This window comes from Nannospalax galili, unplaced genomic scaffold (assembly GCF_000622305.1).
Source record: "Nannospalax galili isolate Female #2095 unplaced genomic scaffold, S.galili_v1.0 scaffold18, whole genome shotgun sequence".
Lineage (NCBI taxonomy): Eukaryota > Metazoa > Chordata > Mammalia > Rodentia > Spalacidae > Nannospalax > Nannospalax galili.
This window is the reverse complement of record NW_008346548.1, coordinates 7,824,592-7,837,396: the sequence shown is the minus strand read 5'-3', so window position 1 is coordinate 7,837,396 and position 12,805 is coordinate 7,824,592. Positions and strand designations below refer to the sequence as shown.

The 12,805-nt window shown below is 42.5% G+C and overlaps 1 protein-coding gene across 2 annotated transcripts in view; it reads left to right on the top strand.

The window, feature by feature from the left end:
* Hgd (homogentisate 1,2-dioxygenase) overlaps positions 1 to 12,805 on the top strand; it is a 54,474-nt gene that overhangs the window by 28,949 nt on the left and 12,720 nt on the right. For both annotated transcript variants that reach the window (XM_008842909.3, XM_029568182.1), the window contains exons 5-10: positions 3,488 to 3,547; positions 5,491 to 5,582; positions 6,821 to 6,855; positions 7,681 to 7,760; positions 7,984 to 8,083; positions 10,452 to 10,576. In XM_008842909.3, the coding sequence (XP_008841131.1) occupies positions 3,488 to 3,547; positions 5,491 to 5,582; positions 6,821 to 6,855; positions 7,681 to 7,760; positions 7,984 to 8,083; positions 10,452 to 10,576 (492 nt within the window). The remainder of the gene's footprint in view (positions 1 to 3,487; positions 3,548 to 5,490; positions 5,583 to 6,820; positions 6,856 to 7,680; positions 7,761 to 7,983; positions 8,084 to 10,451; positions 10,577 to 12,805) is intronic.

Below are 12,805 nucleotides of genomic sequence, written 5' to 3'. Positions count from 1 at the left end.
TAGCCCACAATTAGGCTAAGCTTCTGGTCTCAGCAGGGTATGTTTCTACCCTGCATTCCATGAACAATTCCTGTTCGTTTCCTGAAACATTCCTCTTCACATTCACCCAAACATCACATCAGTGCTCCTGACCAAAATCTCTTGCCTGAAGATCCAAATCAAATTCCTCTTGTGGATCCTGGGCTTATCAGAACCACTTTGGGATCTTTATTATTCTTTACCATCTGAATGTTGATTCTCTACAATCTGCTACCATCAGTCATTTGAAAGGAATCATTTTTTGCATTGGAGAAGGAAGGTTCATCAAGGCCTTTGCTTTATCTGGAACATGGGCCTTGTTGAAGGCAGGCTTCCTATATCAGCAGATGGCTTGCCTTCTCACCCACCACCATCTCACTCTCTCTCTGTCTCACTTTATGGATTGAGAGTTGATGTGCTACGGGAAGACTTTATAAAACTGAGCAGCAGACCTGGCCAAGCCATCAGCACTTCTGGTTCAGTCTTTCCCACTCACAGAAGAACCTCTCCTCTGTGGGCTGTGACTTCATTCCTATCCACAACAGATATCTGAGCATCAGGCAGATTACACAGGTGACCCAGTATGAAGGCAAGGTTACAGGTAGCAGTTCACTTGCTACTACCCACTCCCATTTTCCCTTCCTTTTTCCTCTTTCCTTTCTCTCTTTTCTTGATCTTTTTCCCTTAGATTTGCTAACTCTTAAGCTTATACTATTCAAACATTTCTGCTATCTGGAAACTAATATTGCCACCACTGTATCTGGCCGGAGATGCTGCCATTGGTCACTTGGTTGGTTTGGCTGTTTGGTTTATTGCTTGATTGGTTGACTGGGTAGATTTTTCTAATGATACTTGGTTCAGCAATACAATAACCACAAAATATCTGAATTGGGTGAGCTGGTCCTTAAACTCTTACTGCACATAGAAGAGCTTTTATAAAATGCTGATGCCTCAGTCCCACTTTCAGAGATTCTGATTTAATTTGGTCTTGGTTTCAAAGGCTCTCCAGGTGATTCTCACGGGTATCCAGGGTTGAGAATCTCTGGTTAGCACTAAAAAGGTTGCCTAGGCAACCATTGATCTGATACTTAAATATCTTCCGCTGGGAAATCTACAATGATGACTTTTTCAGGTGATTTTCCTCAACTGCTGCTGGAGAGGAAAGCAGCAGGCAGTGGTTAGTAGTAGACCAGGACCACCCCTTAAAACGCCAACTGTGCTCAGGTGGGGATGTGGCTCAGTGGTGAAGCACATACAGAGCATGCACACTACTCTGAGTTTGATCACAGCACACAAACACATGCACACACATTTGTATGGTGCTCAGTGCTCAACTGTGGCCCTTCCTGAGGTGAAGGGGATATTCCTGTAGGTCTATAGTTCAGTGGCATATTTAGCTCAAAAGGGACACTTGACAATGGGGATATTTTAGATATAACTTGGAAGAATGCTATGGGTATCTAGTAGGTAGGGGTCAGGAATGATGCAACACATCTTACAATGCATAGGCAGCCCCCACAACAAAGAATTACACAGCACAAAATGTCAGTAGAGCCAGTGGTTGAAAGCCCTTTTAGATCCTTACTCTTGGGTTCCTCCTTCAAGAGGTATCATCATGAATGGAATTAGTCCTGAAGTGTTTCCTTCAGTCTAAGGCATGGTTTCAGTGGTCTTTTTCAAACTTTTTCACACTTTGCATTTTTTTAAAGTAGTCTCAGAATGTGATGATCCCCTTTGCTCCTTAGAAATGAAGGCCGCTGCCTGACTGCACATGTCAGAAACAGCCTAAGCCTAAGCCCAGTGCCACCTTTCCCATTTGATGCTCACTTTTCTACCTGGCTGCCCTCCTGAAATCCAGGATAAGCACAGGCCTGACCCAGATGAAAGCCCTGCCCAGGCAGCCTTCACCAAGGGTCACAGCCAGTGGAGCTAGCCCTAGGGTGCAGGTCACTCTAGATGTGCCTTGAGGCTGCTGGGAATATGAGCCATCAGCCAGAGCCCTGCCCAGGCAGCCTTCACCAAGGGTCACAGCCAGTGGAGCTAGCCCTAGGGTGCAGGTCACTCTAGAAGATGTGCCTTGAGGCTGCTGGGAATATGAGCCATCAGCCAGGCTGCATCAGGCCTGCTGCCTCATTGATTAATAAGTGCTGCACTGACATATTGAGCAGGACCTGCACCTGCTGATTTTTCTCCCTGCTTTCTTTGATCAGTTCATTATTAAATTAAAGATTGTTGTGATTTAAACGGAACCATCAGGAAGCCTGGGGACAAACTCAGGGTTTGGGGAAGAAACTGAAATGGGCACTGCATTTACCAAATCCAATCTCAGCTGGGTGCATTTTTCTCTCTTGTAAAGAAATAATTCAAGACTCCAAAGACTGGAAGTAGAAGTAGAACCTTCGCCTGCAGTGTCAGGAGCCCACACAGAGAGGCTGGCATGCCGGCAAAGGGAGCTGATTATAAATAGCATGAAAGCAGCATCAGTCAAAACTCACTGATGTGCTGGAGCAAAATGTTAAAGAAATAACTTGAGAGAGAGGGAGCAATGGCTCTCTTTATTTTTATAACTGAAATTGCCAAGGAACAAAGCAGTTTATAGTCATACAGGTGTAAGCACACTCTCCCTACAGCATGCACACACCACACACACACACATACACACACTCCTACAGCGTGCACACATGTAGAGACACACACAAACACATACATACACCCCCTCCAGAACACACATACTACAGCATACATATACACATATACATATAGACACCTCTACTGGATACATACTCATAGCATACAGACATATACATACACACTGCGATAGCATATACATATATACACACAGCTAAAGAACCACACACAGAGACACAGAAAAACATATACACATACTCCTATAGCATACACACATATACATACAACATATACATACAGCACATACACCTACAGAATATACATACACAAACATACACACACACACACACACACACACACACACACACACCAAAAAAATATGTATATATAAATGTGCGATAGAAATTGATGATATATATACATATAGACACCTCTACTGGATACATACTCATAGCATACAGACATATACATACACACTGCGATAGCATATACATATATACACACAGCTAAAGAACCACACACAGAGACACAGAAAAACATATACACATACTCCTATAGCATACACACATATACATACAACATATACATACAGCACATACACCTACAGAATATACATACACAAACATACACACACACACACACACACACACACACACACACACACATCAACAGAACCCCTTTAAAGAAATGATGGATAGCCATTAAACATAACAGAATCACAAATGGCCAGAACCTCACAGAGGCAGCAGCTGTCCTTTTTCCATGTCATTGCATCTACTTATTTAAAGTCTATGGTTTCCACTTGTGAAGCCATTTTTCTGTATGGGTATTTTTCTTCCAGCTGAGATGGAAACCATTTGAGATTCCCAAAGCATCTCAGAAGAAAGTGGACTTTGTGAGTGTAAGTCAATATTCTCCACAGCTTCCCACTGCCCTTCTCTGTCCTGCGGTGAGTGATCTAACCATCTGCAGAAGGAATGCTAAGCAGAAGCAGCCTGAGCCGGAGGCAGCAGAGACAAAGCCACCTGTGTGTACCGTGGGGGCGGCTGAGGGATGTCTTACTTACGGGTACCATATGGCTCCTGACACAAGGGCACCCAGGAGCTTTTCACCTCACAGAAAGGCAAATGAGAATGAACATTTTTTCCCCCTACAGCTCCTCTTTGGGTTAGAGCAAGTGTTCTTAACCTTTTTGATCCATGGAGCCCTTTGATGGTCCTGTGACACTAGAAGGGGGCATCACATCTCTTGGAGCTAGAGTTACAGGAAGTCGTGAGTTGCCCAACATGGGTACTGGGAACAGAACTCACATCCTCTGGAAGAGCAATATGTGCTCTTAACCACTGAGCCATGTCTCTAGCTCCCTGTGTTTTCATTTTTGTGTTTATGTATTTATTTTTGAGACAGGATCTCCCTGTGCAGCCCAGGTTGCCCTTGAACTCATAGCCAACATTTTGCTTTAGTCTCCCAAGTTCTGGGCTTACAGCCATGAGCAACCAACCACACCTGATATCATCTGTGTTTCTGAGTAAAATAAATTGCATCAAATTACAAAGACAATTAGGTTGAAATACAATGATACAAATATTAAGTGAAATTGTGCTTCTTTTGTGGTTATAAACATGCTTCCGAATTAATGGACTAGATCATAAGACCTATGGGAAAATCTAATAACTATAGTATGAGCCTAAATGGTATTCTGAAATATCAGTGATAGACAATGTAAAAATGTCTAGAATTTCAATCATGGACAAGGTTTCGGGTACTTTTAAGCCTGCTGTGGTTTGCTCTCTGCATTCATATTAACTGAAGAAAATGATAAATTCCACTCAGACTAGTAAAAAAATATATATATATATAAAAATGTTCCCATCAAGAACATGGACCTCCTGAAATGGATGCCTGGCCTGGAATGACATCAATTCAGGGAGGCAACTCTGATTAGTACAGTGCTCAAGTGCTGGGAGTACTGAGACACCTGCACCTGTACCCAGGTGTGTGTGGGTGAAGGGCCCGAGAGCTGTCAGAGGTAGGGCTTGAAGAGAACAGTGGAGGGCTTTGCAGGCCAGTGTGGCTCATGGCTTACTTTTAGACAATCCAAGTGCCCAGCTACAGGACAAATGTTTAAATCACCTTGAAGCCTTTATCCTTAAAAAGTGCCCCAAACCCTGTGAAGACTCACTTCAGTAGACCCCAAACCTGTAAATCAAGTGACAATATAAAAAGAACCATCCTTCCTGTGTGAACTACAGATCTCTGAGGAACAGAGCCTTTTCCATTTTGGCACCCTTCCTGCAGGGGCTGAGGGCTGGCTTCTTGTACCATGGATCATCTGGTTATATGACAGAGGGAATTGCAGTCAGCTGCAAGGAATTCTGTCATGCTCTGGAAAGATTAGGCAGGCCTTCTTCATAAGAGAGGACTGTCCACAGGGTGGGGAGGTATTGGGGGAAACTAATTTGCAACAGAAGTTTGGCTTTGGAACTTCCCCACAAAACCCTCCTATATTTCAGATATCACCTCCAACAGAACCTCTTCTCCAGGTTGATCCTAAACATAATAAAATGTCAGTGTTTAATTTATTAAAAGTAATGACTTCATGCCCTGTAAGTTTGTCTGATGTGGCCATTCAGACTGTCTAGACAAGGTCATGGAGATCAACTAGGATGAGCCACAACCTACCAAGAATAAATCAATCAATTTCAGGCAGCTTAGGTCCCAAATACCGCCCCCCCATCTCAAAGGGAAGACTCTATTAGGATCTTGCTTCATGACCCTAGGTGCCAGAGGGAGGGCTGAGTCTCTTGGGCACTACTCATTTTCACCTTCTCCTTCCTCTCCCAGGGCCTGCACACCTTGTGTGGAGCTGGAGACATCAGGTCTAACAATGGACTTGCCATCCATATTTTCCTATGCAACTCCTCCATGGAGAATAGGTAAATACCTAGGGCACGGTATACCTAGTCCCCAGTGTGTGTTGGTCAGAGGGTAAAGACTTCATAAAGTCGAATATGCACAAATATTATTCTTTTTAAACTGCTTTTTCCCCAGAGAAAATGCTGACATATGTTTATTGATAATGATAACAAATAAGCATTTCTATTCCGAATAAACAAGAATGTCCCATAAACAAGAACAACCCAACTGTATAAGGAGAAAGGAGAGGAGGGGCCTGTCATGAAGGGGCAGTTCAAGTAGGTAGATTTGGGCCAAAATGTAATTAATTTCTAAGGTTCCCTAGGGCTGTTCTAAGCCAAAGTCACTGCATGGGCAGCCATGAAGGCAGGCTAACAGACTTAACTTCAGTTAATAGCTAGTTACTTTGTGTAAGTGGAATGTTACTGAGCTGCTTTGGTGGGGGGAGGCGTAGGTGGGATTTGCATGCCATGGTTCACATGGGGAAGTCAGAGGGCAGCTTGTGTGAGTCAGTTCTCTCCTTCTACCATGTGGGTCCTGGGGCTCAAACTGAGGTCCTCAGGCATAGTGGCAGGTACCTTTACGTGATGAGCCACCCACTGGCCTCTGTATTCTGATTTTTTTTTAATTTTGAAGTAAATTATATTCTTGCCTTTTCTTGGGGAAGCAGAATACCATAGCAGCTTTGCGTGGACCTCTAGAACTACATTGTTAAGCTCAAAGCCAAACACCAATCTTGCTGACTTGATAAACTTGTACAAACCATTCAACTTCTTGAGCAGCGAATCAAGGCCAAGATCACAGCCCCATGACAAGCAGTGAAGACCTCTCTTTGGGTCCAGCTTCCTATCAGACCACATCCCCTCTTTCCACTCAAGATACACTGGCCTGCCTTCCTTACTTCTCTCAACATGCCATGAGCTGTCTTGCCTCAGAGCATTTGAACATGCGTCTCTATTTGCCTAGAATACCTTCTTCTCCTGCCTTTGTTGTCTTCCCACACCAGAGCAGGTCCCCATTCTTTCATTCCTTTGAATCTGACTTTCATAGTACCATTATGGTTTGCAGTGATAGAGTTCTGTAATTATGTGTTTCCTGGCTGAGTCTGCCAGACTCTAAGCTCCACAAGGGAGCTTCTGCTCACCACTTTATACCCGGCACCTGGTCCATGGTAGGCACTAAATAATAATTTATAGAATGAATTAACTTGACTAGATAGTGTTAGAATGTAAAATCACCAAAATTCTGTATGTTTCAGATGCCTTTATAATTCAGATGGGGATTTTCTGATTGGTAAGTTCCGAAGATTTCGGATCCTTCACTATGAACTGATCCCTTGCCCCAAGCTGAATTTCAGTTTTCTGCACATTATTTGCATGCATTTCTCCTCTGTTTTATTTCATGATGTACCATCTACAGAGTAAGGTCTAGACACCACTGCTGGTCTGGAAAAGATCCCTAGCATATCTCAAGTGCTTACTGTATTTCCTGGCCTTTCTGTCTGTGCCTGTCTCTTCTGGGTCTTTATGATGGAAGGTTTATAGGCAGCTAAAAAGAAACAGAAGAGGGCTGCTAACATGTGAGTAACTTATTAAGAAACTATTCACCTTTACACACACCTGAGGAAAGCCCATCTCTGATAAAGACAATTCAGATACATATTTTATGAGGCCATCTAAAATGTGAGGCCTGCCAGAGATGATTCTGGTCTTCCCATTCCATTTGGGTTTTTTGGTATCAGTATTCTGTCAGTGAACATTTCAGTGGAGTCATTAAATATACAAATGCTGCCCTCCTGCTGAAATTGTCAGAAATGAGTGGTTTTCCATCCTATTTCTATGACACTTTGGGGTCCGTTCACAAAGCATACATATAACGAGTTCCTCACAAGGCAGAAAAAAGGGGAGGAGGGAGTCATTTTGAAGAATTTTCAAATTCTTCTAGATAGTAGGAGATAGTAGTGGACCAAAATTGTCAGAGCATACATTTACCCCCTAGAGACACAATAAAACTCTCTTCGTTTGGAATGAAAAACAAATGCATCCCTTAAGCTTTCATGAAATGGTTCTTGCATGAAAAGTGTTGCTCACCCACCACTGCCCTGTCTTTTTTTGTCAGTTCCCCAGAAAGGGAAGCTTCTCATTTATACAGAGTTTGGCAAGATGCTCCTGCAGCCCAATGAGATCTGCGTCATTCAGGTTGGTAATGAGCCCCCTCTCCCCGATGCCTCCACCTAATTTGGGAGCAATCAGATGTTTCAACTGCTGCTATTTCTAACTCTAAAATGTCTCTGTCATGTCTGAGCAACAAGGAGGAGTTTGAATTACACAGAAGGCTGTGGGGTAAGCAGACTTGGTGCCTGCTTTTGTTTTAAACTACAAGCGTGATTTAAGAGGGCACGCTTATGTCTCTTTCCTACAGAGAGGAATGCGCTTCAGCATTGATGTCTTCGAGGAGACCAGGGGCTACATCCTGGAGGTCTACGGTGTTCACTTTGAGTTACCTGACCTGGGACCCATTGGTAAACCCTTGCTCTGCCTCTAAGCCTTGCTTGAGATATAGGAAACAGGTCATTACGTCTCTCCCTCACTCACTCAAATTTCAACTTCTCAGCCAAGTGCCTCCCAATAAAATACGTGCATAACAGAAAATGACCCAAACCAACCTATTGTAAATGTCTCTAAAATAACATTGAAGATAATGCAGTATTTAATAGGTGTCTGATTATATAGTATATACAGCAGAAGTTGTAGAAGTTTGGGTTAGCCGGGCGTGGTGGCACACACCTTTAATCCCCGCACTTGGGAGGCAGAGGCAGGCAGATCTCTGTGAGAGCTTGGTCTACATAGTGAGTTCCAGGACAGTTGGGGCTACAAGGAGACTCTGACCCGGGCATGGTGGCACACGCCTTTAGTCCCAACACTCGGGAGGCAGATGCAGGCAGATCTCTGTGAGTTCAAGGCCAGCCTGGTCTACATAGTGAGTTCAGGTCAGCTAGGACTACAGGGAGACCCTGTCTCAAAAAGACAAAAAAAAAAAAAAAAATAGGGAGTTACTATAGGCTGGGGTTCATGGGAATACTTTCTCAAAAGATGAGATTTGAGATTTGATTAAATTCTTTTTTTTAATTATTATTTTTCTTTGAGACAGGGTCTCATGTATACCAGGCTGGCCTCCAACTCTCTATGTAGCTGAGAATGACCTTGAACTTCTGATCCTACTGCCACCACCTCCTAAGTGCAGGGATTATAGGTGTGTACCACTATGCCCAGCTTATGTGGTACAAAGGATTGAACCCAGGGTTTCATGAATGCTAGGCAAGCACTTTATCAACTAAGGTACATCCCAGTCCTGAAATTTGATTAATCCTTGATAGAATATTGAAAAGAAGAAAGGAAGAAGGGGAACAGTTTAAGCAAAAGTATGAAAATAAGAATGAACTTTATGAATAATTGTTTTCTTACGTCAGTGAACTGTGTGCTTTCACAATAGAGTGGAGATAGCTATAAAATGACCTGGGCTTTATTCTTCTGGAAAGAAGGAATGGACAGTGTGACATATATAGCCTATGAGCATCACATTCCTCCTAAACACACTTCGCAAAATCTGCACACAGTAAATAGTGATTACTCTGAGTTATGAAGGAGCTAGAAACAACAGCCCCTGTGAGGTGCATTGAGACTTCCAGACAAGGTCTCCCAGCCCCTATTCTTCCAACAGCTCAAGGAAGGAGTTTCAGAGGTAAGCAAAGATCTTAGGAGCAGTTGTTCACAAACCTCCCTCTGAGTGAAAAGCAAGCTAGGAAATTACCCTTGGTTTCATCTCTGGCCACGCCTCCCAGTTCTTTCCTTCCTTGTCAACAGCTTTTCAGAGCCACAGGGACAGGCCAGCATGTGCCTTCTGGTCACTCCCCTGGGGATCCAAATATTCAGAGGAAGGTGGGAGGCAGCAGAGAGGCAGCTGGAGCCTTGGTGGGCTGGCTGTCATCCTGCTTGCCACCCACTCTCCCCACTTTGGTCTGGCTTCCTGCGGCTCTGCAGGCAGCATAGCCTCCAGGTTCCACAGAACGTGTACCCTCTGGAAAATATATATAATTTACTAACCAGCTGGGTTTTTTTTTTTGTTTGTTTTTTTTTTTTTAACCCGGAGAGCTGGAAATGATATTTAAAAAAAAAAAAAAACCCACTTCCCAGGCCTCTCCTCTCAGAGTTAAATTATGTTTTTGCACTTGCACTTTTTCCATATTTTGGCTTTTGATTTATTTTCTTTCTCTGGCGGGAACACTCACTCCTAAATAAGGCTAGGCAGACAGATTCTGAGACCTTTTTCTCTGAGTGGCAGGCAAGTTTTTTTCAGGCTGAATAGCAGCCTTATAGACCTGGATTTTGAGTTCTGTCTGAGGCCTATGGCACACAGCCTTTCTATGAGAACAAGGACTAAGAAAGACAGAGATTTGTCATTTTGTCATGTCTTCCCTTTTCCTCTTTTCTAGTCTCTTCCTCTCTCCTACACTTGTAGTAAAATTAGTGACGAGATGATGCCTGTAAAATGATTATGTTAATGACAGTCACTCTATAACTTTAGGAGATGGTGCTGGTGGTAAAGATTTTTGAAATTTTTTTTTTCTAACCAAGTCCCTTGGGTCTTCCAACAAAGCTACCTGACTGAGAGTCAACAAATTCTATAGTGCTGAGGATTGAACCCAGGTCCTCACATATGCTAAGCAAGTACTCTACCACTGAGCTGTATCTCCAGCTGGGAATTCAGCAAATATTTGAGCAATGAAAGCAATATCGCTGTCAATGCAGAAGACCATTCTCTTTGTATGCATCTTCCCTACGTGATTCAGAAGTATCTAAATGGGTTGTGGATTACTGTGTTCTTTCTAGGAGCAAATGGCTTGGCCAATCCTCGTGATTTTTTGATACCTGTTGCCTGGTATGAAGATCGCCAAGTACCAGGCGGTTACACTGTGATTAATAAATACCATGGCAATCTGTTTGCTGCCAAACAGGTAAGGTAGGAGTGTCAGTCTCCGGAGAGTGATTGAAGAGTTGGGAAGAACCTGTTGATGGCCAAGGCCAGCATTAGGCACTTTACATGGGTCCTTTCATCTTTATTGCATTACTAAGGCACTGCAAATTGGATACTCCTTGCCTTATCATAGTCTTGGAAACAGGTTGGATAGTGAAAATTAATTTGCCAATGTCCCAGTGGCAGAACCTGAATTAAAATCCCCATCTGTATGACTCCAAAGATTCCGCCCTTTCTGGTCATCCAGCAGTGGAAATTTTGGAATATACATATCTCTATAAATGGTATGGAAAACATAACATGTAGGCAGCATAACATGTTTTGTAAAAGAAAATGAGTTACCAGGAGGATCAATCAAGACTCAGTTACCACTCTGTTTCAAATACAACTAATTGTTGACACAAAACAAAGATAATTCAGTTAATTAGCTTGGCTTCAAGTCTACCAGAAGCCTAATAAATTCAGGACTTAATGGCACAGATAATAATCTAAAAATAATTTTTAAACAAAACATTTCATCCCTTCTGTGAGCTTGTCACATGCAAAAAATAATTAATATATAATCTATAATCTAATACTATGCATTTTTGTTTGTTTCTTGTGACAAGGTCTCATGTAGTTCAGGTTGGTCTTGAACTTCCTATGTGGCTGAAAATGACCTTGAACTCCTGTTCTTCTTGTTTCTGTCTCCCAAGTGATAGAATGACACCTATCATGCCTAGCTATTATTATGTATCATTGTTTAACATACTGAGTGTATAATGTTAGAATAAGTTAATAAATTAATCATATAATAAGAGGAATTGAAATATCTCTTGTTACTATTATTTGCTTGCTTTATTTTGTCTATTTGACTTACTGCCTATATTTGCTGAGCACATGTTAATTTCCTTGAATAGCATGTAGAGGTCAGGCCAACCAGCAGAGACAAACCAGTCTGGAACTTAAAATTAAGCCCTGGAGAAAACACATTGTCTTCCTTATATTCCCAGTGTCAGAATTTCTCACAAACGGTTCAGAGACCATTATATCAGGAGCCTTCAAAGAGGCTTGTTTAAAAGACTCATACTTAAGTTGATACTTCAACGTGGCAAAAATGATAACCTCAGAGTAGGAAATCTACATACATTTTAAGCATGACCACCCAAATTATTTTTATATACAACTGAACCACCACTATTGCAGTAGCCAGCAGCTGCTCCAGAAAGGTTTCCACTTCCTACTGGGCTGTTGTGATAGTTATTCTCTGTCTGAGTACCACTGGTTCATTTTCCTCTGCAATGGACTATGCCCTGGGAAACTGGCCTTTATGGATCAAATAATCTGGGCTCCTTAGTCTGCTGGGTTTTTTATAGAAATATTTTATTTGCTTGTTTGCTTTCATATGTATGAATGTTTTGCTTGCATTCATGTAAATGTACCCATGTGTACAATGCCCACGGAGACCAGAAGAAGGCATCAGGTCCTGTGGAACTGGAGTTGCAGATGGTTGTTAGCTGCCATGTGGGGGTTGAGAACTGAATCCAAGTCCTCTGCAAGAGCAGCCAGTGCTCTTAATCACTGAGCCATCTCTCCAGCCCTAGTGTACTGTTTTTTTCAGTTCAACCCACAGGAAATTGAGAGCAAGAGGAAAGATAAGTGGGATATTTTTCATTGCTTTCTCCCTCTTTGAGACAGCGCTTCTGGCATGATCTGGCTCTTGTTGGGTGGCTTCAGTGTGCTGGGGCCGTTTATTGCAACTTGTAAGAGCTGCTATGCCCACTTCTTCACCACCCTTGTTTTCATCAGTGTCACACGGGTACCTCAGAAACAGATCATAGTGCATAAGAAAAAGCACTCGACATTGTCTTCCACCATACAAAAAATCAAATTAAAATCACACTTACTGGGGGAAAAGATAAAAATCCTGGTGAGAATATTCATACCCCAGACATTGGTAAACACTGTAAATCAGAGCTTTGTGCCTACAGAGAACTAATTATTTATAAGCATGCCCTTCTTCATGGTTCTAGATCTTGCTAGAGTCCTATAACACTGATTTCTCCCTTATTCCCCATGCCTAGGAATTCCAATGCTTCCCACTGCTGTAAGGCTCAGCTATTCAGCACCTCTAATCACTCCACTTAGCTCAAATCACACCTTTGTAAGTAGTCTGTTCCCTAAAGTCTTTTTTCCCTTTAATCTTGAGAATTTCATATATATGTGTATA